At 43.1% G+C, this 23,732-nt stretch overlaps 3 protein-coding genes across 12 annotated transcripts in view; 2 read left to right on the top strand and 1 right to left on the bottom strand.

The window, feature by feature from the left end:
• Positions 1–27: 27 nt before the first annotated feature.
• On the bottom strand, positions 28–3,573 carry LOC129761442 (uncharacterized). Its single transcript, XM_055759162.1, has one exon. It carries the CDS (start codon positions 3,571–3,573, stop codon positions 28–30), a length of 3,546 nt encoding a protein of 1,181 aa, XP_055615137.1.
• A 5,009-nt stretch (positions 3,574–8,582) lies between these two features.
• LOC129761441 (uncharacterized) lies at positions 8,583–14,720 on the top strand. The gene has a single exon (XM_055759161.1). The coding sequence runs from the start codon at positions 8,583–8,585 to the stop codon at positions 14,718–14,720; it is 6,138 nt and encodes a 2,045-aa protein (XP_055615136.1).
• A 4,291-nt stretch (positions 14,721–19,011) lies between these two features.
• The window catches only part of LOC129761983 (integrin alpha-PS2), a 207,222-nt gene continuing 202,501 nt past the window's right edge, over positions 19,012–23,732 (top strand). For 3 of the 10 annotated variants that reach the window (XM_055759877.1, XM_055759880.1, XM_055759870.1), the window contains exon 1: positions 19,022–19,132. The gene's annotated coding sequence lies outside the window, so the exon portion shown is untranslated. The other 7 variants (XM_055759871.1, XM_055759872.1, XM_055759879.1 and 4 more) reach the window with 7 other exon arrangements.

Below are 23,732 nucleotides of genomic sequence, written 5' to 3'. Positions count from 1 at the left end.
CAGCGGAAATTTGCATTGTCAATTTTTTCATAGGGTCGTCACCCAATCTGATTTCGTGTACTTCCATTTTCTCCCCCCTTTGGGACGAGGGCGTAGTCTACCGTCCCAAATCATTTGGGGTGCTTGGGGAGGGGGATCGTCTTCTAGTTCGATTGCTTCGGCTTGAGATTGCTGTTCGTTATCAGCTGTGTTGTCATACTCTTCTATAATGGGTTGAATGGTGTGCTCCTCGACTGGTAGAGGAGCAAGTGTTCGCACGTTGCGTTTGTAAATTCCGGTAGCGGTTCGCACTACTGCCACTCGGACTACTCCATCATTTCCAGGGTGTATTTGTGTGACAATTCCCATAGGCCACCTTGCTACGGGAAGGTGATCGTCTCCGATCAATACGATTTGGCCTACCTTAACGTTGGCTTGTTGCTTGGTCCATTTTGCATAATCACGTAACTGGTGGAGATACTCGTCTCTCCATCTTCTCCAAAATTGTTCGAGCTGCGATTGTACTCGTTTCCATCTGGTTGTGAGATTGCTTCCATCCTCACTCTGCGTAGGGATGGGCACGGCTAGCATTGGGCGTGCTATCAAAAAATGACCGGGTGTGATCGCGGTCGGTGAATCTGGCGTCGTGTAAACAGGTGTGAGTGGTCGCGAATTCATTATTGCGGCCACTTGGTAGAACAGTGTCTGCAATTCCATGATGTTTAGCTGTGCTCCTCTGGCCGCTGCACTAAAGAGCCGCTTGGCTACCTTTATGTTCGCTTCCCAAAGTCCTCCAAAGCTGGGGCTTCGGGGTGGAATGAATGAAAATCTTATTCTGTGAGTTGCCGCAATATCAACTAATTTGTTTTGAAAAACTTCATTGTTATATATTCTTCGTAAACGATTGAGTTCTCTGCTGGCCCCGACAAAGTTCCGCCCATTGTCGGAGTAAATAACCTCGGGTATTCCCCTCACTGATGTGAAACGGAGAAGTGCTGATATGAACGCTGCCGTCGACTGATCTTCGACGACTTCTAGGTGAACTGCTTTGGTCGCAAAACATATGAAGATGCAAGCATATGCTGTGGTCTTGCATTTCGATTTTTGATTGAGATATACTTCGAATGGCCCACATAAGTCCACTCCCGTGTGAGTGAACGCTACTGATTCATTTACCCTGGGCGAGGGCAGTTGTCCCATTCGTTGCTGTAAACGTCTGGGCCGCGCTTTGGCACATAAGATGCATCGTTGAATGACTCCTTGTACGGTCCTTCGGAGATCCCTCATCCAAAATCTTTGTCGAAATTCGTTTATTACCAGATCTGTTCCGGCGTGAAATCTATCCTCATGTATTTTTTGAATTATTACCCTCGAAAATGGGTGCGATTTGGGAATCAATATTGGATTCTTTTGTGAGATGGGCATTTCTGCATTGTGGAGTCTCCCTGTGACATGTATGACTCCATTTCTGACGATTGCGTTGAGATGCTGGAAAGGTCCTTTCGTAGGCACCTTCCCAGTTTTTCGTAATTCCGCTACTTCATTTGGATAAATAGTGGCTTGCATAATTCGGACTACGAGTGTTAGTCCTTCATTCAATTCAGTGGTGGTGAGTGGGCCCGATCTCTTTTCGTTTCTGATGCCTGTGTCTTTATTGACCTTCTTCATATTGTTTATGGCTCTACACAGCCATGCAAAGTGTCTTACTGTTTTGTCATGAGTGTGATGGTGCGGGTATTTTGCGATTAAGTCTTCGCATGCCCTTCCTGTTGCTGCTACCAATCGTGTTATTGGTTCTTTAATCTCTTCCTGTTCTGCAGCAGCAGTGTATTCGTAGCCGCTCTGCAGATAATATTGTCTTCTTCGTATACATTCCGGTCCGTGTAACCAAAATTCTAGTTTTGCTTCGCGTAATTTTCTGACTGGAATTCCTCTCGAAACCATATCAGCCGGATTTTCTTTCGTAGATATATATTTCCAATGCTCTGGATTCGTGGTGGAGTGTATCTTCTGCACTCTATTTCTAATGAAGGTTCCCCAACGTGTATTTGAAGATTTGATCCAACTTAGCGCTACTTGTGAATCACTGTAGTAATATTCCGACGAGATTCGACCGGCCAGAATGCTCTTTATTTTAGCAGTTAGTTCTGCTAGAAGTGTCGCCGCCAAGAGTTCCAGACGGGGCAGAGTGACCTTCTTCAAAGGCGCCACTCTCGATTTCGAACATAAGAGATTCGTACTCTCTTCTCCTTTTAAGTTGATTGCATGTAAGTAAATGACGCATCCATAAGCCTTTTCGGAGGCGTCACTGAATCCGTGTAAATCTAGTGCGATCGTATGACTCGGAGTCGACATCCGAGGTATTTCTATCTTGCTGAGCTCCACTAATGAAGCTTCGAACTTCTTCCATGAGCTTAGTGCTTGATCTGGAACATCATCGTCCCAGCTGACGTTATAAGTCCACAATTCTTGCATCAATATTTTAGCTGTAATGATTACAGGTTGTATCAATCCGATTGGGTCATACAGTCTCAAAATCTTCGAGACCATCTGTCGCTTTGTGAGCGCTTCGTATGTTTCACCTATGTTTTTCGTACTGATGAACTGGAACACGTCTGTTTTGGGGTTCCAGGCTATCCCCAATGTCTTTATGACCTCTTGGTCACCAACTTGGATCAATGGTTCCAAGTCTTTCTCTGGAATTCCTTCCAGTACGCTTGCGTTGTTTGATGCCCACTTTCGAAGTGGAAATCCATGAAGTGACAATGCATGCTCTATTTCTCGTTTCGTCTCCGTCAGTTCATCTGCGTTGGACGCTCCAATCATTAGATTGTCAACATAGAACGATCGTTGAATGGTGTCGGCAATTCTCGGATTTACCGACCGATAATCTTCAGCTGCTTCGTGTAGTGCCCTACAGGCCAAGAATGATGAAGACGCTTCACCATATGTGACAGTCGTCAGTCTATACGCTTTCAATTGATCATTGGGGCTGTCGCGCCACAAAATACATTGTAACCAAGTGTCTGTGTATGCGATGTGAATTTGTCTGTACATCTTTGCAATATCTGCTACTAGCACGTCGTTGTGCGTCTTGAAATCAATTAGCAGATCAAATAAGTCCTTTTGAATGGTTGGTCCCACGATTTGTATATCGTTCAGGGATACTCCGGTTGACGTCTTTGCACTTGCGTCGAACACCACCCTAACCTTGGTGGATGTTGAATCTGGTTTCACCACACACGAGTGAGGGATGAAATACTTTACTTTGTGAAAGTCTTCTGTGGTGACTGGTACCATATGTCCCAGTGTTTCATATTCATTCATGAATGCCCTGTACTCTTTGTACAGGTCTGCATTCCGCTTGAGCCTTTGCTCAAGCGATGTGAATCTTCTATATGCTTGTTGATAAGAGTCGCCTAACGATGACGGCTCCCCCCGTAGGGGCATTCGTGTAATGTATCTCCCGTCGGGAGCGATCTCTAACGTTGTGCGGAAGTGACTTTCCGCCTCGCATTCGTCATGTTGCTTTGGTTCCCAGTCTTGAAAGCACGCTTCTTCAAGACGCCAAAACTTCTCTATGAGTTTGGCCATTTCGTCCTGTGGGAATTCGAATTCATTTCTGCTACACCTTGTAGCAGACAATACAGTGGTTGATGGGCTGCTGTGACGTAGCGTCCCACATGCAATCCAGCCCAAGCTGGACTCTTGATACGTAAGACCGTTGGCTACGCTAAGCCGGCCTGGCATTAGAATTTTGAAAAATATTCTCGCTCCGAGGAGAATGTCGATTTCATTCGATCTGTAAAACTGGGGATCGGCAAGGTGCAATTGTTCTGGTATCCGTATACCCTTTTCATCAATAGCTGTGCTTGGTTGATCGTCCAATATCTTTGGCACTATGATCAATTCTAAACTTTCATTGTAGTTGCTTGCGTGAGAGGCTATCACAGTTTTGATACCCCTTTTAACATGTGCTTGTCCGCTAACTCCTTTAATGGTTACGTTTACCGAGTGTTGCGGAATTCCTAGGCTTCGAGCAGCCTTTTCTGTGATTGTTTCTACTTGACTCCCTGAATCAAGTAGACATCGAAGAGGGTGCCATTTCTGCTCACCCTTAACATGAATTATGGCCGTGCCCAGAAAGACGTATTCTTCCTGAGCTAGTCATTTCGTTGAACTTGCTTGTGCTTGATTGACATCCTTCTCGGGATGCAATTGTTGGATCTCGTCCCCCTTGGGAGAGTCTCCACGATGAAGTAGTGTATGATGCTTCGTGCTGCATATTTGGCATTTCCGTTGTGATTTGCACTCCTTCGTTGAGTGCCCAGGTATGAGGCAATTAAAGCAGTGCCTCCCTGCTTTGATAGTTTCCCATCGTTCTGGGATGCTCATTTTCGTGAATTTAGGACACGTAAATGCTGTGTGTCCTTCATTGTGACAAACGTAGCACCGCTGTGCTTCCCTTTTGTCTTTGGTGGTCGCAGCTTTGCCTTCGATTGCTGCTACGACTTTCGGCTGGGGTCGATGACTAGAGTGTGCCGTTTCGGCAGCCACTTTGCAAGTCATCTGGTTAGCCAGCCGCTCTAATTCTATTTTGAATTCGCTCCAAACATAAATGCGCTGGAGGTCCAACTTTTCTTCAATCTTAGAAAGTGTTGATTCATCCAATCGTTCTTTCACTAAGCATATTAGTAACCCATTGGCGATGCAATCTGGTTCGCCAGGTTGTTCATTTGCTATTTGTCGAGTGGCGGACAATAGTGTATCGACAGCGTCGATCAGTCCTAGTATCGCTCTTTGCGATGCCTTATGTATCCTTTTAATTTTCAGCAGAGTGTAAAAGTAACCTTCATATGCGATTCGTTTCTTGTAGAATCTTGCTTCCAGTTTGGCCCAGGCTTCAGTGAAAGGCACTCCTGAATTCTCGAGTGCTTCGCAGGAGTTACGAGCGGGCTCGTATTCTAAACATTTCGCCAGGAAAGCGTATTTGCTTGCATCCTCGTTTAGGGTCGCAATCCGCTTCTCAAAGCGGGCTTTAAACGATAGCCACTCGGTGGCTGACCCACGGAACTTCGGGAGCTCCAATCGGGGTAAATAATCGGCCTTGCTATTGCCGGTGATCATTGTTTGATCCAGTACTTGCCTTGAACCTTCATCCTGACTCGGTTCATTCGTCTGTGATTGCGCATGCCGTATTCTCTTTGCCAAACTGGCTCTGGACTTGATATATGCGGGGAGGAGAGCATCCCGTCTCTTGGAGGGCCCCGTTTGGCCCTCAATTTTCAGTATCACTGCACAAGCTTGATCGTACAAGCTTGTTAGTACTTCTTGTTGCACTAGTAATGTTTCGACTTCGTCGTCGTCTTCTGCTAATTTGCATGCGTCTTTGATAATCGGAGCAATGCTTTGCTCCAGTGCCGTTAGCTGCTTTTTCCAGCTTTCAACGGCATCGTCCTCGTTTGTCGTCATGTTTATTTGATTTGATAATTACTAACCGCTTTACTTGTTTGATTGACTCAAATACTTAGCTGGGTCATTGATTATGCTCCAGTCTAAATAGTCGGCTATGGCTTCGGCCGATCTATTTAGTTCAGTGGTAAATCTGCTTTCGTATCTTGTTTATAACCGCGGCTCCTGCCGCCAAGTTGAACATGTGCGATATTATCAGTTTTATCGCTGCAGCTTCTTCCCGCGTACGACGCGGGTCCTGTTTCAAATTCTCCTCCGTATCCCTCATATACATGTAGCACATGGAATACAGTAGGTCGTTGGAATGTCGAGAATTCATCTTTACAAATTTTTCACATCAGTCACAATAATTCGTGTTTATCACACATCTTCCACGCAGTTGCACACCGTGCTTCGCTCACGGGCGAAGTTTACTTATTGATCACACAGTCACGCAGTGTCATGTTATGATTCCCGCGAATGGGAAATTCACGTTGTCAATTTTCAGCCACACAGTGGCGCATTGTAATAACTATGCAGTGGCGCAGCATACTTCCCGCGAGTAGGAAGTTCACTTTGTTAATTTTTAGCCACGCAGTGGCACACCATACTTCCCGCGAATGGGAGATTCATTTTCTTGGTTTCAGCCACTCAATGGCGCAACATCTTCCGTGCGCTGAGACAATGTCACTTCACTTTCCGATTATACAGCCATGCAATGGCATCACTTTTTCGCGCGCGGAGAGAATGTCACTTCACTTATCAGAATCGATTACTTTCGCGAGTCCGTGATCGCTCGAAGTGCGATCACGTCGGGGTCACCAAATGTTGTTCGTTAAAATTAAGATGTTAGTATTGGGCCATAGTGGCCCAACACGGCTTTCGGACTAAGTACTAACTCCTTCACGGTCGGTTTTAGACTGAACTGTATTTCCTTAAATTTTACATTGCTTAGGTCACTTGGGTGTTTCTTGTTTCTCCATGTCAGCACAAAATGTGCGTTTGATTATACAGCGTTCGCATTATTTTGATTATACAGCATTCACACTATCGAGTCGGATCCTCCGCTGCGCCCCTTCCAGTTCGCGCAGTCGTTTCGTGTTTCTCCTCCAATGGTAGTAAATGATGGCGATCACCATCGCCACGATGAATGCCCCGTCTATGGAATATGATGCGACGTCGTGCATCGATATGGTATTCTCGATCTTATCGCTGCCGAACATTATACTTGTTTTTAATTGTCGCGTTTTCTTGGAACTCGTAATGTTCCCTACATTGTGGCGCATTTTATTGCATCGAGGAGGGTCTTAATCGCTGACCCAAGCACTCGAGCGTGTGAAAACCACTTCGTTTGGAATTTCGGGTCTCGCTATTATCAGCGGAAATTTGCATTGTCAATTTTTTCATAGGGTCGTCACCCAATCTGATTTCGTGTACTTCCACAATGAATACTGCAACATCGGGTGATATGTTTGTACATGATGTTCTTGAATTATAAACATCGTGTTTGTTTTCACATGTCTATGTTTGTGTTGGTACTGGCAACACGGCTTCAGACGCTACAGTCGGGGCCAGCCTGAGGGCATCCGTATACTAGCACATAGGATTTGACAGCGTCAAACATGTCCGGGACGGAAATGCAATTTGCGACCACTGTCACTCGCGAGAACTGCCAAACTCTCAAGCTGGTGTAAAACAAGGCACTTAACATACTACCAGGTGGGTCAAAACGTGAAGTGGTTTTCTGCAGCCATTTAAAAAATACACAAAAGTAAATTAAGACGATTGAGCACAATTTGTGGAATATACTGATACTTTATGAAATACTCATTGCTATATTCATTATATTCATTACGTTTTACGCTGCAAGCGTTTCATTTATTGTCTTTGCGTTGAAGGCACCATAATGATTTGCGCCATTTGGAAAACGAAATTAAGGACGAAATTAACACACTTCTAGAACAAAAAATAATGAATGAAAATTTATTTTTCTGTATTCAATATGTATTCTATGTAATAGAGTAATACGTTTCCTCGAAAATTGTGAAATAATATGAAACTGAAATTGTGTTTGATGCTGATTTTATATTATAATGGTGAGTTTTTGTGATTATTGTGTTGTAAAATATTTGGCAAACGCTTCATTTTTTCCGCACGCAAAACGCAAATTTTCGAATAAAGCATAAGCAGCAGCTAAATACAACTGAAAGCAGCTAAATACAACTGAAATTATTGAAATAATGCAGAATTCATTCAAACCCTTTTATTTCACTTAAATTCTTTCAATTTCTTAAGTTGGTTTACATTATAATATAATACTACATTTCAAGTGATCAACCTAGGGTTCTACGTTTTATATTATCATTCAGACCCTTGTGATCATCATGATCATTACATTTCACATAAATTTTTTTTTCAAAAAACAATTCTTTTTTTAGTTAGCGAATGGGCGCACCTTGTTCCATAGATTTGCCTTGAGTTCGCCGAGTAATTTGATAGGTTTGGCAATGACAGCTAAATTTGTAGCACATCTTGACTCGCGGATCATATCCCCTTGCCCGGGGCTTGGTCGGGGCACATCGATTCGATATAAGACGTCAGAGTTACAAGGTCGAGAGGGAGAAGGAAAATCGCAAAGAGATGGAAGATTGATCGTTGGCTTTTCCGTCATGTCACAATTATTCTCGATAAAAATCTAATCAGCGTGAACGTGCTTTTTTAGAATTCAACTTAAAATCTAGAAGTGTCGATTACTTAAAAGTATACTTATATAGTTACAAACCATACAGTTTATACTTAAAACTAGTTGTGGAGTGAAAATTAAAATATTAAATCTATGCTAAATAGTGAGTAGAATAAAATAACTTAACCTATTGAGAACTTAACCTAGCTTTCTTAATTCTATGTAGCGCTTATAGTGCACGGAAACTAAAATTGAAATTGTGGGTTAGTTAAAACTTATCGCATACCGAATTTTGTAAGTAAAAATATGTACAACTTATGAACTATGTTAAAATGAAATTAAAATAAATTACAGCTAAAGCAACGTCAAAATAAAACGACCGTACACGTGACTGGCTAAAAGAAATCGGTGCAATTTCTATAACATAACCCAAAAAACTTTAGAAAATTCGTACTGTCGAATTGAGAATATGGCTAGTGCCGAGGCCAGTGCTACTCCCGCCGCTGTTGTTGAGTCCAGTTGCGTCAACTGCGACCGTCCGGACAGCTTTGACAACATGGTGCAGTGCGACACATGTAATTCGTGGTGGCACCAATGTTGTGCTGGAGTAACGGGATCTGTAGCGGAACGTCCGTGGAATTGCAGACAGTGCTCTAACGAAGTGTTGAGCATACGTACTACGTCATCGACATCAAGATCAGCTCGGATTGCACTGCAAGTCGAGAAACTGAAGGAGCAGCGGGAGCTAGAGCGCAAATTTATCGATGATAAATACAAACTTCTGGAGGCCGGAATCGAAGACGAGGAAAACACGAGTCAGCGGTCGAGAGTAAACAGACCAGCCAGCATCGACAGGGTAAGGAGGTGGATCGGGGAGAATGCGAGTCATATGGAAGGCGCCGTAGGTCGAGCAGCCACTGCGACATTGCCCCCCTCATCACTCAACCAAGGCGAAGCTGCTGCCATCAATACTGTCGGACCCATCCCAACTGTACACAAGGATCAGCAGGTGTGTAGCCCGCTGAGGCATCCGTCAATACTTTCGGGAAGAAATCCAATACAAGCGTCGGAAGGCAAGTCATTACCGCCTGCAGTGCCTACTCATGGAGCAGCTGGTATCGTAGGCACAGGTGGTGAGCACGTTCTACAGGTGGAGAAAGCGACACAACTGGTACGTTCATCAGTGCTGATTCCGGCGCCAGCAAATAACCAACCGTTGGGATTGCCCCCCGCGGTAGTAAATAAAGGAGCGATTCCCAAGGTACCATCCAACCAATTGTGGCCATTGAGGAACGTACCCGAAGGTAAAAACATCCCTAATCCCCCCGTACATCCACCACCAGGTAAGCCACATCAAAGCCAACCCAAAAGGCTACCTGCGGAGTCAAATAAAGATAATGGAATACTCCATTCATTCATTAAACAATTAGAGAACATGATTGAATGTCAGTCAATGCCAATTCCTCCAAGCAATACTGCCCCTCCAACAAGAGGTACAGTACCTAATTATCATCCACAGCCGAATGTTGCTTTGCCATTCGGTGATGTGTCGAACCCGATTTTGGGTGGTAATGAATATACACCCACCCCCTCGCAATTAGCCGCTCGGCAAGTGATGCCGCGAGATTTGCCTCAATTCTCAGGCAATCCAACAGAATGGCCTGTGTTCATAAGCAGTTTTCAGAACTCCACGCTTGCTTGTGGATACACCCATGCGGAAAATTTATGCCGTCTTCAACGCAGCCTGAAAGGCGCGGCTTATGAAGCGGTTCAAAGTCGCCTTCTCCTCCCAGCGTCAATTCCCCATGTCATGGATACTTTGTACCTGCTCTATGGAAGGCCTGAGCTGCTTATACACGCGTTATTGGAGAAGGTTAGATCTGTCCCTGCACCGAAAACCGATAGACTTGAAACACTAATCGATTTCGGTATGGCAGTTCAAAGTTTGTGCGATCATCTCGAAGCAGCGAATCAACTTGCTCATTTGTCAAATCCATCTCTGTTAATGGAGCTTGTGGGGAAGCTTCCAGCCCATGTGAAAATGGAATGGGGTACTTATTTACGAAATTTTCCGGATGTGAATTTGAAAACGTTCGGCAACTTTATGTCGGACGTTGTTATATCGGCAAGTAAGGTGACCGTGTATAGTGGTATCAGTGGTAGGACTGCATCCGGTGATAAATCGAAGCCGAAAAATCGAGGAGCCATTAACGCACACTCTAATGAAATGGAGGAGGTGCGAACCAAGGAGATCCTATGCTATGCCTGCAAAAAACCAGGACACCGGCTGCAAGACTGTGGAACTTTTAAATCGCTAACCGTTGACGATCGCTGGAAGTGTGTACAGGCCAACAGATTGTGTCGAAACTGTCTGTGTAGTCATGGGAAGAGAAGTTGTCGTCGAACGAGCTCATGTGGAACAAACGGCTGTCCATATCGCCACCATCCTATGCTTCACTCGACGAGAACCGGTAACGCATTCAACCGTCAACTACAACCGGCAACTGGGGAGAACCATACGCACAGGCAGATGGAGCACCATGTTTTCTTCCGTATCATTCCGGTGATGCTTTTCGGACCTAGTGGAATAGTAAATACATTCGCGTTTTTGGACGATGGATCGTCGCTGACGTTGATTGAGGAGGAACTGGTCGAGCAACTTGGCATCGAAGGGGAAAGCCGCCCATTATGTTTGATGTGGACGGGCAACGTGACCCGAAATGAGAAAGAATCAAAACAGGTGTCGTTGTCGATCTCTGCGACAGGTAGTCACAGAAGATATGCACTGGACGATGCTCGCACGGTTAAAGAGCTTTGTCTTCCGAGGCAAACGCTTTCGTACGGAGTACTGGAGAATAAATACGATCATCTTCGAGGACTTCCAGTAACCAGCTATGTGGATGCTGTTCCTCGGTTACTCATAGGAATAAACAATTTAAATTTGATGGTTCCTGTGAAGGTGAAGGAAGGAAATATTCGAGAACCAGTTGCAGCGAAAACGAGACTGGGTTGGTGCATATATGGAGGACATGGAGAACATGGTTCGAGGCAAACCCTCAACTGCCATTCTTGCAGCTGTACCAACGACGAAGATCTCCACAACACAGTTAAACATTTCTTCGATCTAGAGGAAGTCGCCACCAAGTCAACAATCATCCTCATGTCAGAGGAAGAGAAGCGCGCTCAGAGGATTCTGGAAGAAACAACCGTAAGAATCGGGAATCGGTACGCAACGGGACTTTTGTGGAAGTTCGACCATATTAAGTTCCCGGATAGTTACTCGATGGCCCTCCGTCGATTACAGTGTCTCGAGAAGAGGATGGACAGAGATCCTAAATTACGCGAGAATCTTCGACGACAGCTCCTGGAATATCAGGAGAAAGGGTACACCCACCGTGCCACAGAGGCAGAATTGGCTAGCGCAGACAAAAACCGGATCTGGTACCTGCCACTCGGAGTGGTGGTGAATCCAAGAAAGCCTGAGAAGGTCCGTTTAATATGGGATGCTGCGGCTAAAGTGGGGGGAATATCTTTAAATTCCTTCCTACTAAAAGGACCAGATCAGCTGACGTCTTTGCCAGCAGTCCTGGTTCGATTCCGACAATTCATGGTGGCTGTTTCAGCGGACATCAAAGAGATGTTCCATCAAATACTGATGAGGTTGATGGACCGGCACTCCCTGCGGTTCCTTTGGCGTAGTGACCCTTCAAGTCCTCCAGAAATTTTCATGATGGATGTGGCAATTTTCGGATCTGCATGTTCCCCAGCGTCCGCACAATTCGTGAAAAATAAAAATGCGAAGGAGTTCGAAGATCAGTACCCCCGAGCAGTAGAGGGAATCATTAACAACCACTATGTGGACGACTCACTGGAGAGCTACGCCAGCGTGCACGAAGCAGTTCGCGTTTCCGAAGAGATGCGGATGATCCATGAGAACGGAGGATTTCAGCTGAGAAATTGGTTGTCAAACAGTGAAGAAGTGTTACATCGTCTTGGAGAAAAAGAGCCCTCTGGTGGCAAGAATATAAGCCTAGACAGAAAGGAGTATGAACGAGTGCTGGGATTGCTGTGGTTAACGAAAGAGGATAAACTGTGCTTGTCCATGGAAGTACAACAATCAATTCAAAGGTTGATCAATGAAGGAGGAAGACCGACGAAAAGACAAGTACTAAAGTGCTTGATGGGTTTTTTCGATCCGTTAGGATTATGGAGCGTATTCCTCGTTCATGGAAAAATTCTTCTACAAGATGTTTGGCGGAGTGGTACCCAATGGGACGAGAAGATCAATGATGCAGCATTCGAACGTTGGAGGAAGTGGACAAACCTGTTCCAGAATATCCGTGAGATTCGAATCCCTCGTTGCTACTTCGAGAATGCGACTAACCAACATTATAAAAATCTACAGCTGTATATTTTCGTTGACGCTAGTGAAGCAGCATATTCAGCAGCAGCTTATTTCCGGATTACGAAACCGGATGGGCTTGTGGATTGCAGTCTGGTAGTGGCGAAGACAAAAGTGGCCCCACTGAAACCTTTATCAATACCACGATTGGAGCTGCAAGCTGCAGTACTGGGAGTTCGATTGATGCAGTTCGTCGAAGAAAGCCACACCGTGAAAGTCCAGCAACGTTTTCTCTGGAGTGATTCAGCCACTGTCTTGGCTTGGCTGCGTTCAGACCATCGGAGATATAAGCAGTTCGTAGCATGTCGTGTCGGAGAATTACTAACCGCATCGGACGTCCGTGAATGGCATTGGGTGCCATCGAAACATAACCCTGCAGATCTGGCCACTAAGTTTGGTAAAGGTTCCTGTGAAGATGTATCTCGTGTTTGGTTCAATGGACCAGGATTTTTGAAAGATCCGGAGTCGGAGTGGCCTCGCCAGAGGACCATAACAGTATCTACCGAAGAAGAGCTGCGCCCATGCCACGCACATTGCAAGATGTTCATACCCGAAATGGTGTTTGATCTCGAACGTTTTTCTCGTCTGTCCAGGCTGATAAGGTCTGCCGCATACGTCCATCGATGGATCGCTAACCGAAGGCGCAGAACTAAGGGAGAAGCGGTGTTCGTAGGACATTTGAGATCGGAAGAGCTGCTAGAGGGACAACGAATGCTGATCCGTTTGGCACAGTGGCAGGTCTTCACAAATGAAATGGTGCTGTTGACACGTAACCAACAGAGCCCAGCAGCACAACAAATACAACTTGAAAAATCGAGCGAATTGTACAAGTTAACTCCCATGCTGGATGAATTCGGGATCCTGAGAATGGACGGGCGTATCACAGCAGCTCCGAACGTGAATGAAAGTGTAAAGTTTCCTATTATTCTTCCTAGGAAATACAGACTTACTTACCTGCTGTTGGACGATTACCATCGAAGATTTCGCCATTGTAATATGGAAACAGTGGTAAATGAGGTGCGCCAGCATTTCCACATTCCACAGCTAAGAGTGGCCGTGAAGCAGGTAGCGAAATCTTGTCAGTGGTGCAGAACATATAAGACGGAGCCGTGTATTCCTCGGATGGCTCCATTACCTGCGGCGCGAGTGACATCGTTTCAGAGACCGTTTACGAACACGGGCCTGGATCTCTTTGGACCACTACTGGTTAAGATTGGCAGGAGCAATACGAAGCGGTGGATTGCAGTTTTCACCTGCCTCACAATCCGTGCTGTCCACGTCGAGGTGGTGCATAGCCTAAGCACCAGATCATGTGTCGAGGCTATTCGGAGGTTCGTTGTCCGCCGTGGATCACCAGCAACGATATACTCGGATAACGGGACCAATTTTCGAGAAGCGAGCCGACTGCTGCAGGAACAGATCGAACAGCTAGCAACCACCTTCACTAGCAGTTCAACGAAATGGATTTTCATTCCCCCCGGCACTCCTCACATGGGGGGTGCATGGGAGCGCATGGTGCGCTCAATCAAAACGGCCATGGATGATGCTTATAGCATCCATGGAAAGCTGAATGACGAGACATTAGTTACATTGGTAGTAGAAGTGGAAGGAATCGTAAACAGCCGTCCACTAACATATTTGCCGATTTCGTCTGAGGAGAGCGAAGCATTGACTCCGAACCATTTTTTACTGGGAAGTTCAAGTGGAGTTCGCCAGCAAGCAGAAGCGGATGACTCTGTAGCAGTCTTGCAAGCGTCCTTTCATCAAATTCAACAACACCTGGATACGTTCTGGAGAAGATGGCTGCGAGAATATCTGCCGACCCTGAACAAACGTACGAAATGGTTTGGGGACGTAAAACCGGTAGCAGCAGGTGACTTGGTAGTGATCGTCGATGAGTCGACCAGAAACAGATGGGAGCGAGGTCGGATTCTTGAGGTCATTAGAGGAAGCGATGGGAGGATTCGTCAGGCTATAGTTCAAACTGCGAGGGGGTTGATTCGTAGATCTGTGGGTAAATTGGCAGTCTTGGAGGTAGATGGTGAAGGTAAAACTGAATCAGATGACCGATTTTCCTTTATCGAGAATAATTGTGACATGACGGAAAAGCCAACGATCAATCTTCCATCTCTTTGCGATTTTCCTTCTCCCTCTCGACCTTGTAACTCTGACGTCTTATATCGAATCGATGTGCCCCGACTGTAGCGTCTAAATCCGTGTTGCCAGTACCAACAGTTTGTGTATCATTGTTCGTGTTGGGGATAGACACTCAACACTAGCGAGAATCATGTTCGAATTCAAACAAAAAACATGGAATTTTCACATCGCGTGGACATGTGTAAGTGTTTTTCGGAAGACTGCTTTCTAGTATTGAATATGTATTTTATGTGATAGCAACATATTTTTTGAAAGTGTTTAAGGTGAAGGTGGAAGCTAGCCATTGTAGTAGTATAGGTAAACCCATGTGTAAAAATGAAGTAATAGTGTTTGTGAGAGAAAGCACATGTAAATAGATCAATTCACTTATCAGACGGTGTGGCGCTTCATTGACATGAGTCTGTGAATACATTTGAAAAAACAGGAAGTGAGTTATATCTATGGTATAACCGCAATGGTGACGTAGGACTATCGTTGATTCGGTGATCATTTGTTTGGAGTTGAATCTGAATCCATTCTGAATGAATGAATAAATTAATATTTGGGGGACTTCGAAAACGAGAGCGTTACGTTTGAGGTACAAGGTTTTATTCATCCAATATTGGATACGAAAATATCCTACTGATGGGGAAGAATAATCTTCAGAACCTTTCCTGCTAATTGCACTTGATTGAAAAATCACAAAACCAAATGTATTTGGTCGCAGTGTTATATGGATAGAAAACGTTAAAATAAACTATTTCGCTTGTGTTGATACTGGCAGCACTTCGGGTAACGGCATGAAACGTACGATCATCGATGGCAGCCAACATTAGCGAAAACAAATAAAATATCTGTCATCAATTGCAACTTATTGTCCAAAAAATTATAAAAGGCTATACAATTTGAAGTACCATTGAAATTGAAAATTAAAATTATTGTTCCTGTTAACACTACACAAAGCAGGAAAACTGTCCTAAAATTACCTGCAAACCGATTTATGTAGGTATTAAATAAATTACAAAAATGAATTAAAATTAAAACAAAATGAAATAAAATTACAGCAAAAGCTAGGTTACACGGAAAAGCAAAAACGTCGTAACTCGCTGAAAGAAAATCGGGATTCACATCAACCCTCAAAAGTTTCGGGAACAGCTTGCCTGTTATTTTCAATGCCAAGGGGAACTGGCAGATTATTTTGCAGCAACGATATCTTTCCGGATTCTTCTCGAAGTCCACCACCAGTGGTTAATGCTAACTCGATAACCATCTGTTAATTTCACTTGATTTAAAAATCACAAAACCAATTGTATTTGGTTGCAGTATTATATCGATAGAAAACGTTAATATAAACTCATTCGCTTGAATGTAATTTACAATTCCAAGGGGAACTGGCAGCTTATTTTGCAGCAACGATCACTTCTTTCCGGATTATTCTCGATAACCAGCAAACGTAAAAAGTTGCGCGCGTGTATGTGTGTGGCGGTTGCTCCGATGTCTCAATGGGAATCAATTTTCGATGCTGGTATTCTCTCGGTTGTCTTCTCTTCTCTTTCTGTTGGATCGGCTTTTCTGCGCTCCGTCACAGTCCCAAACAAACTGAATGCGTTTCAGGTTAGGTCAGGCCAGGTAATGAATCACTTGATCCCTCACCATCCAGCTCGTCCAGCTCGTTCAACTTGTTCAGTAACGATGTTGTCTTGTCGATATTCTCACGGAAAATGAATGCGTTTCAGGTAAGGTAAGGTATTGTATTATAGAGACTTTAAACTTTTGCAGTTCATTCGTCTCTAGCCTTGAGAAAGGCCCTTTGTAAACTCTACTCTACTCCAGCGCTCCACCACCTCCACCCTCTTGCCTTGAGAAAGGCACTCGATCCCTCGCCGTCCAGCTCGTCCAGCAACGATGTTGTCCAGTCGGTGTCCACACAAAGAATGGCTGGAAATGAATGCGTTTCACTATCAGAATATCTCTTAAGTATGCTTTTTGTCCGTGACTGGATCGAAAGGTGTGGTTTACGATAGCAATTTGGAAGGCAAACTAGAGGCGAATGAACTCTTCGAGTTTGAAATTTTCGGCGACTGAGCAATAATTGATTGAAAACCATATGATTTTCCCGATGCGAGACATTTTCCATTGCGCACGCAAACTGTATTCGATACGAAAATATTCTACTGATTGGGGAGAATAATCTTCAGAAGCTTTCCTGCTAATTAATTGCACTTGATTGAAAAATCACAAAACCAAATGTATACGATCGCAGCAGTACTATGTGAATAGAAAATATTAAAATAAACTCTTCCGCTTGAATGTAATTTTCAATTCCAAGGGAAGTGGCAGATTATTTTACAGTAACGATGACATCTTTCCGGATTCTTTTCGATTCTTCTCGAAGTCCACCACCAGTGATTAACGCTAACTTGATAACCACCTGTTAATTGCACTTGATTGAAAAATCACAAAAACAAATGTATTTGGTCGCAGTGTTATATGGCTAGAAAACATTAAAATAAACTCTTTCGCATGAATGTATTTTTCAATTCCCAGGGGAACTGGCAGATTATTTTTCAGCAACGATAATATTCTTCCGGAATCTTCTCGATGCTGGATGGCATTTAAACGAAAGAAGTTCCGCACGTATATATGTGTCCTGATCCCTCGCCGTCCAGCTCGTCCAGTACGTTCAGCTCTTTCAATTACGATGTTGTCTTGTCGATGCCCTCACGAAAAATGATTGCGTTTCACCACCAGAATATCGCTTAAGTATGCTTTTTGTGCGTGATTGAATAGAAAGAAGGTGTGGTTTACGATAGCAATTTGGAAGGCAAACTAGAGGGGAATGAACTCTCTGAGTTTGAAACTTTCAGCGACTGAGCAATAATCGATTGAGAATTATGTTTTTCGCGATGTGGAACATTTTCCGTTGCGCGCGCATCCAATATTGGAAACGAACATATCCTACTGATGGGGAAGAATAATCTTCAGAAGCTTTCCTGCTAATTGCACTTGATTGAAAAATCACAAAACCAAATGTATTTGGTCGCAGCGTTATATGTTAGAAAACATTAAAATAAACTCTTTAGCATGAATGTATTTTTCAATTCCCATGGAACGGACAGATTAGTTTTCAGCAACGATTAGATTTTTCCAGATTTTCCTCGATACTCGAAGCCCACCAGTGGTTAACGCTAACTCGATAACCACCTGTTAATAGCACTCGATTGAAAAATATTTGATCGCAGTTTTACTTGGAAAGAAAACATTAAAATAAACTCTTTCACATGAATGTATTTTTCAATTCCCAGGTAAACTGGCAGATTATTTTTTAGCAGCGATTAGATCTTCCCAGAATTTTCTCGATGCTGAATGGCATCCAAACGAAGAGTTCCGCGCGTGTATGTGTATGTGTGGCGGCTGCTCCGATCTCTTCCCGGGGAACCGTTTGTGGCATCACTCTACTCCTGATGGCCTAAGGTGCACAAACAGGCTATTGGTGACACCGTTCATCCACGCTTTCATGATAAACGAAGAGCTTCACCCCAACAGCGACAACATGATCCAATCGCTGTTCAATTATAACTGAGTGGATTTCCGAGCGGCGCTCGCTTACATACCGATTGGTGATTTCAATAGCCTGTTTTGAAAGCAATTTTAAGACTATTGAAACAAGTTTTTGGATCAAAAAGTAACAAGTATATAACGCGTAGACATTTTATCTTTCGAAAGAAGTGTTTATCATACCATTTCGTTCAGTTGTTTAGGAGCTATTAACGCTCAAAATCTCGGTCTCCGGCGTAACGCTTTCGTTTTCGAAACTTTGATTTTAAACCCCGGTATAGAAATGAAAGACGTAGTCCTACGTCAAAATGTCCATGTGGCCAACAGGGGGAGGGGTAAGAAAATGTCCATGCTTGTCCACGGAGAGGGAGGGGGGAGTTTTAAGTCGTACTTTTTCTGTCCACGTGGTATGTGGACAGCCCCAAATGTTTTTATTCATAGTTTAACAAACATAGCTACTGTTTTCGTTCAGTGGACTGTGTATTAGCGTATCATTCGTCTATTCACCACCAGGTGAAATTCAATTAATTTAGTTTTTCAGGCTCATCATGTGCCGCTATCTGGCGCCATTTGTTCAATACTCGTCCATAGTTTCATCAGTGTACCTTAGAGGGAGCCACAAACGTTGGCATGCGTGTCTGAGCTAAAATAGAAGTGCACATCTGTTAGCCAGGTTTTTTGTTCCTGGCTGCCAGCATAGACAACGAAGATCACCATATTATCATCGTCATCATCAGCTGCTACTACTTCTGGTTGCATTTGCTGAGCGCGTTCTTCACTCACGCGGCTGCCGCGCGCTGCTGCTCCATTCAGTTTTCTGCTGGCCGTCGTGGAGTTTGGACGCGTAAATAATCAATCGTTCGCACGGCGTTGAAGGCGTTGAGGGCGCGAGGTGAAGTTCTAGTGGTGGGTTGACCGCGAAGGTGAAGATCTTGTGTGTTTTTAGTAGCGCGGATGGATACTATATGCACACACTTTGTAGGGCACCAAGTGGGTGGCTGTGTGGGATTTATGGGGGAGTTGATTCGCCTTATTTAGTAATAATTGGTGCCGATTGGTGTGGCGACGAGATGCTGGTTTACTTAACTTAGTGTGATCTGGATTGTCTCTTCTTTCGGGAATTAGTAGCTGATTTGGGGGAAAATTAGGTTCGAAAATGGATTCATCTGTCGGGAAGAAGTGTGAAATTAACACAGACGGCTAAGTTCTTCAGTTCAGCAGAAAAAAGGAACCAGGATGATTTTCCCTGTGCGTTTCCGTTAGTGTGAAAAAATCAGTTTTCCCGCCCCGATAGGCGAAAGTAGAGTGAAAAGAAGGACAGGAAAAGTGCCTTCGAACGTGAAGGAATCTTCACTGGTGTGAAAATATTCTATTAATAAACGGTGTGTAATGGAAACGAAAACATGTGTGAGAGGATGTGAATTTTCCGTTACAAACCCCGTCGATGCGGTGTGCTCGGTTGTGACTAGAGACGGCTAGAGAGGGATGCCCACGTGCGCCTCGGTGATCGTGGCTGTGAGCGTGACTCCGTGTGACTAATCCTCCAACGCAAATTCTCCTGATCAGTGTGCGATTTGGGAGCTTAGCGGTGCGCTCACATGGTTAAAGTAGCGTTCGTCGTGAAAGTGGAAATTATGTAATTTCCTTTTTTCTCTGTTTGTGAGGAAATTGGCACCGCGGGGATGTGTTGGAGAGTGCGTTGTCGATTTTCACGGACAATTGATGGGTGAAAATTCTATGCAAGACATAGAGAAGATAGCTGTTCTGTTGTACTTGTTTATCCTAACTTGGTGGAAATCAACTGAAGATGTTGGAAAATTGTTTGACTGAATAGCAAAATAGTGTGAAGTACAGGGAAACTTCGATATAACGTATCCTCGATATAACGTACATTTTACCTCGATATAACGTACACATTTCCAAAGTCCAAACGATTTTTTTTATTTTAATACTGGTTTTCTGAAAGAACAATAAATTATCTGTATTTTGATACTAAAGCTTGATTTGTACTTTTAACCAATCCCGAAGTACAACTGTTTTGTGATTCCGGATTCTAAATGAATCAAATTTTAGTTAGCAGTACGAAGGGAAACATCATGAGAAAGGTTGGCTTCGTCTTCTAGTTGAATTTATAAATTAACCTTACTCAAACAGCAACACAATAAATTAATAGAAGCTACGTTTCTGAGTTATTTATTATGATTCGATATAGCGTACAATTCGATACAACGTACAATTTTGAAAGTAAAATGTACGTTATATCGAAGTTACCCTGTAATCTCAAGATCGTAGAAGCCCATACTTTGAAATCTGAAAATAATGGTTACCAATATTCAACAAGACCAACATGGTCTCATTTTATTTCTTCAGTTTCGTTTCTTGAGTAATTTGTAAGGAGCTTTCATGTTATCTCATCGATTTTAAGTAAAGAGTTGTTCTGACATACTGATTTTTTTGCCATAGAACATTTCTAAGCAGAATTTTTCATCGGCTGCTCCGACTCAGGGATATACGAAAAGTTATTTTTCAATATCATTCGACCAATTTTAGCTGAGAATATGTTTTTATAGAAGCGTATCAGAAATTATATTTTTTCAGAAAAATATGACATAGAAACAACGAAAAAATAATTAAATGGAAGGTTAGAAAAAAAAACTTTTTATTTATTTATTATTTGTTGATTTCATAATCCAAAGTAGTTTCCTCCCACTTCAATAGACTTTTTACTTCGATACGATAACGATTAAAATGCGTTCGTCAAAAAATGTATTTTATTTTATTTTCACTTTTGGGAAAGTGAAATGTCACAGGGTGCCAAATCAGGCGAAAATGGCGGATAATTTAGGGTACAGATGAGATTTCGAGCCTAAACTTTTTCGACACGATTCAACGGTGACTTCTGACTCTGCGTATTTTCGTGGATTGTGATATTCGGGTTCAATTTGGCGGATTCTAGCCATCAAATGCTTCAAAACTCTGAAATGAAAGTCTCCAGTAACCGTTTGACATGGTGGAACGAAGTGTTTGGTACGCATTTCTGTTTACTAAAACATAGCTTGACGCCTAGAACATAATTAACACACTGAACGTTGGCGTTGTGTCGGTTTTATAGCATAAGAAGCTTTAGATTTTTAATATCAATTATTATAAAAAATTAAAAACCTCACGAAAATGTAATTTTTTGACAAACATTAGTTTTTACGCATAATGCGGCATATGATATGGAATACACTACCCTTTCGATTTTGGTACGATTTATTTTTACTAACATGAAATTTATTCACTGAGCCAGAATCGGACCGTACATTTCGTGATTTCAGAGTTATTACCCAAATGTTGACCCATGCGACTGAGTTCAGACTCCGGTTTGATGCATTCTTGTCCTCGCAAGAACAATACACAAACTGGTCATACGACTCACCAACATCTATCCCGGCGGTCTATTAAAATTGCACTGCGATGTCAAACCGAATCAAAAAAAAAAAAAATGTAACGTTTTTATGAAATAGTTTCAATGTTGATAACTATTTTTGCGAATGATTCGCATACCAATCTTCAAGATTTGTTTGATATGCTATACATTACGATTGGGTCGTCCATGAATGGTTTCAAACGATGAGAATTGAAAGCACTTCCATTTTCCCATAAAGTTACACAGTCCACCATTTACCCCAATGTTTTGCATGCCTGCTCGTCCTGAATCTGGTTTAACACGTTCGTGGTCCTGTCACCCAGCTATGGGTGACGCTTCTCTCGTTCAAATTGAAAAGTATTTCCAAAGGAAATTTGATTAAATAGGCATGGAAATCACAACATATAAAACATTAAAATAATTTTTTTATACGCTAGACTTTTTATCAATTTACATTCGAGACGGTCTGTCCTACTATTTCTCACGAAACCCATATTTTATATGACATTGACATGTGTTTTTGTCGCCTTGCGTCTTCAAATTAAAACAAACACACACACACACACACATATATATATATATATATATATATATATATATATATATATATATATATATATATATATATATATATATATATATATATATATATATATATATATATATATATATATCAAAAAAGTGTAAAAAAAGTCCTGCGGTATTTTTTTTAAATTTTCATTTGTTCATAAAATTAGTTACAATCATCTGTTTTAAGTCAAATATGCGCCGTTTTGTTCGATGACTTGTTCCCAACGAGATGCCAACTTCATAATACCCCTGTTATAGAAGCTCGCTTCCTTATTGGCAAAAAACTCGGATAGCCAATTTTCACAGGCCTCTTTTGTGGCTAACTTCTGACTACCTAGCGCGTTCGCCATGGACTAAAACAGGTGGTAGTCACTTGGTGCAAGGTCCGGACTATACGGCGGATGCAAAAGAACCTCCCATCCGAGCTTCCGGAGCTTCTGGCGCGTCACCAAAGAAGTGTGTGGCCTGACGTTGTCCTGATGGAAGACAATGCGGCCTCTGTTTATCAAAGATGGCCTCTTCTTCATGAGTACCTTCAAGCGGTCCAGCTGTTGGCAGTACAGGTCCGAATTGAGAGTTTGGCCATAGGGAAGCAGCTCATAATAGATTATTCCTTGACAATCCCACCAAACACACAGCAGAACCTTCCTGGCCGTTAATGAGGGCTTGGCCACCGTCTGAGCCGCTTCAGCAGGCTTCGACCACGACCGTTTGCGCGCTTCACGTTGTCGTAAGTGACCCACTTTTCATCGCCAGTCACCATCCGCTTCAGAAACGGGTCGATTTTGTTGCGATTCAGCAGCGATTCACATGCGTCGATACGGTCAAAGATGTTTTTTTTTGCGTCAACGTGTGTGGCACCCATACATCGAGCTTCTTTATGAATCCAAGCTTCTTCAAATGGTTAATAATGGTTTGATAACTTATCCCCAGCTCTTGGCCGATGCTACGGCTGCTACTATGCCGGTCTTTCTCGGCTAAATCAGCGATTTTGTCGCAATTTTCGACGACAGGCCTTCCGGAGCGTGGCGCATCTTCGACGACCTCTACACCAGAGCGAAAACGTTGAAACCATCGTTGTGCGGTGGAAATGGAAACTGTATCGGGTCCATAAACTGCACAAATTTGATTGGCAGCTTGAGATGCATTTTTGCCTTTGTCATAGTAGTACTGTAAAATATGTCGGATTTTCTCTTTATTTTGCTCCATATTTGCGACACTATAACTCACGAACGACTTAACCAAACAAAACACTGTCAAGGACTATATTATAGCGCGCAAAAATACCTTTCCAACAAGCTATAGTATGACTCGATGCTATAGTATGATACAATGAATACAACTAGAACTACGCGCTTACAACGACACCTCGCGGAAATACCGCAGGACTTTTTTGACAGCCTAATATTTGCTCTTTATTCCATTGTATTTTTACAACTCAAGCACAAAACATACTGTCATTACGAAGCAGGTAACTTTTTAACCTGTCAACCGATTCACATAAAGTTGGCTGCGTTTGAAAGGTGAGACCTTTACCTTTC

Source organism: Toxorhynchites rutilus, chromosome 1, assembly GCF_029784135.1.
Source record: "Toxorhynchites rutilus septentrionalis strain SRP chromosome 1, ASM2978413v1, whole genome shotgun sequence".
Classification (NCBI taxonomy): domain Eukaryota; kingdom Metazoa; phylum Arthropoda; class Insecta; order Diptera; family Culicidae; genus Toxorhynchites; species Toxorhynchites rutilus.
Note: the sequence above shows the minus strand (reverse complement) of the source record. Positions and strands in the feature narration are given on the sequence as shown.

Coding starts and splice junctions, on each gene's coding strand:
- LOC129761442 (XM_055759162.1), bottom strand. CDS start 3,573: ATGGCCAAACTCATAGAGAAGTTTTGGCGTCTTGAAGAAGCGTGCTTT.
- LOC129761441 (XM_055759161.1), top strand. CDS start 8,583: ATGGCTAGTGCCGAGGCCAGTGCTACTCCCGCCGCTGTTGTTGAGTCC.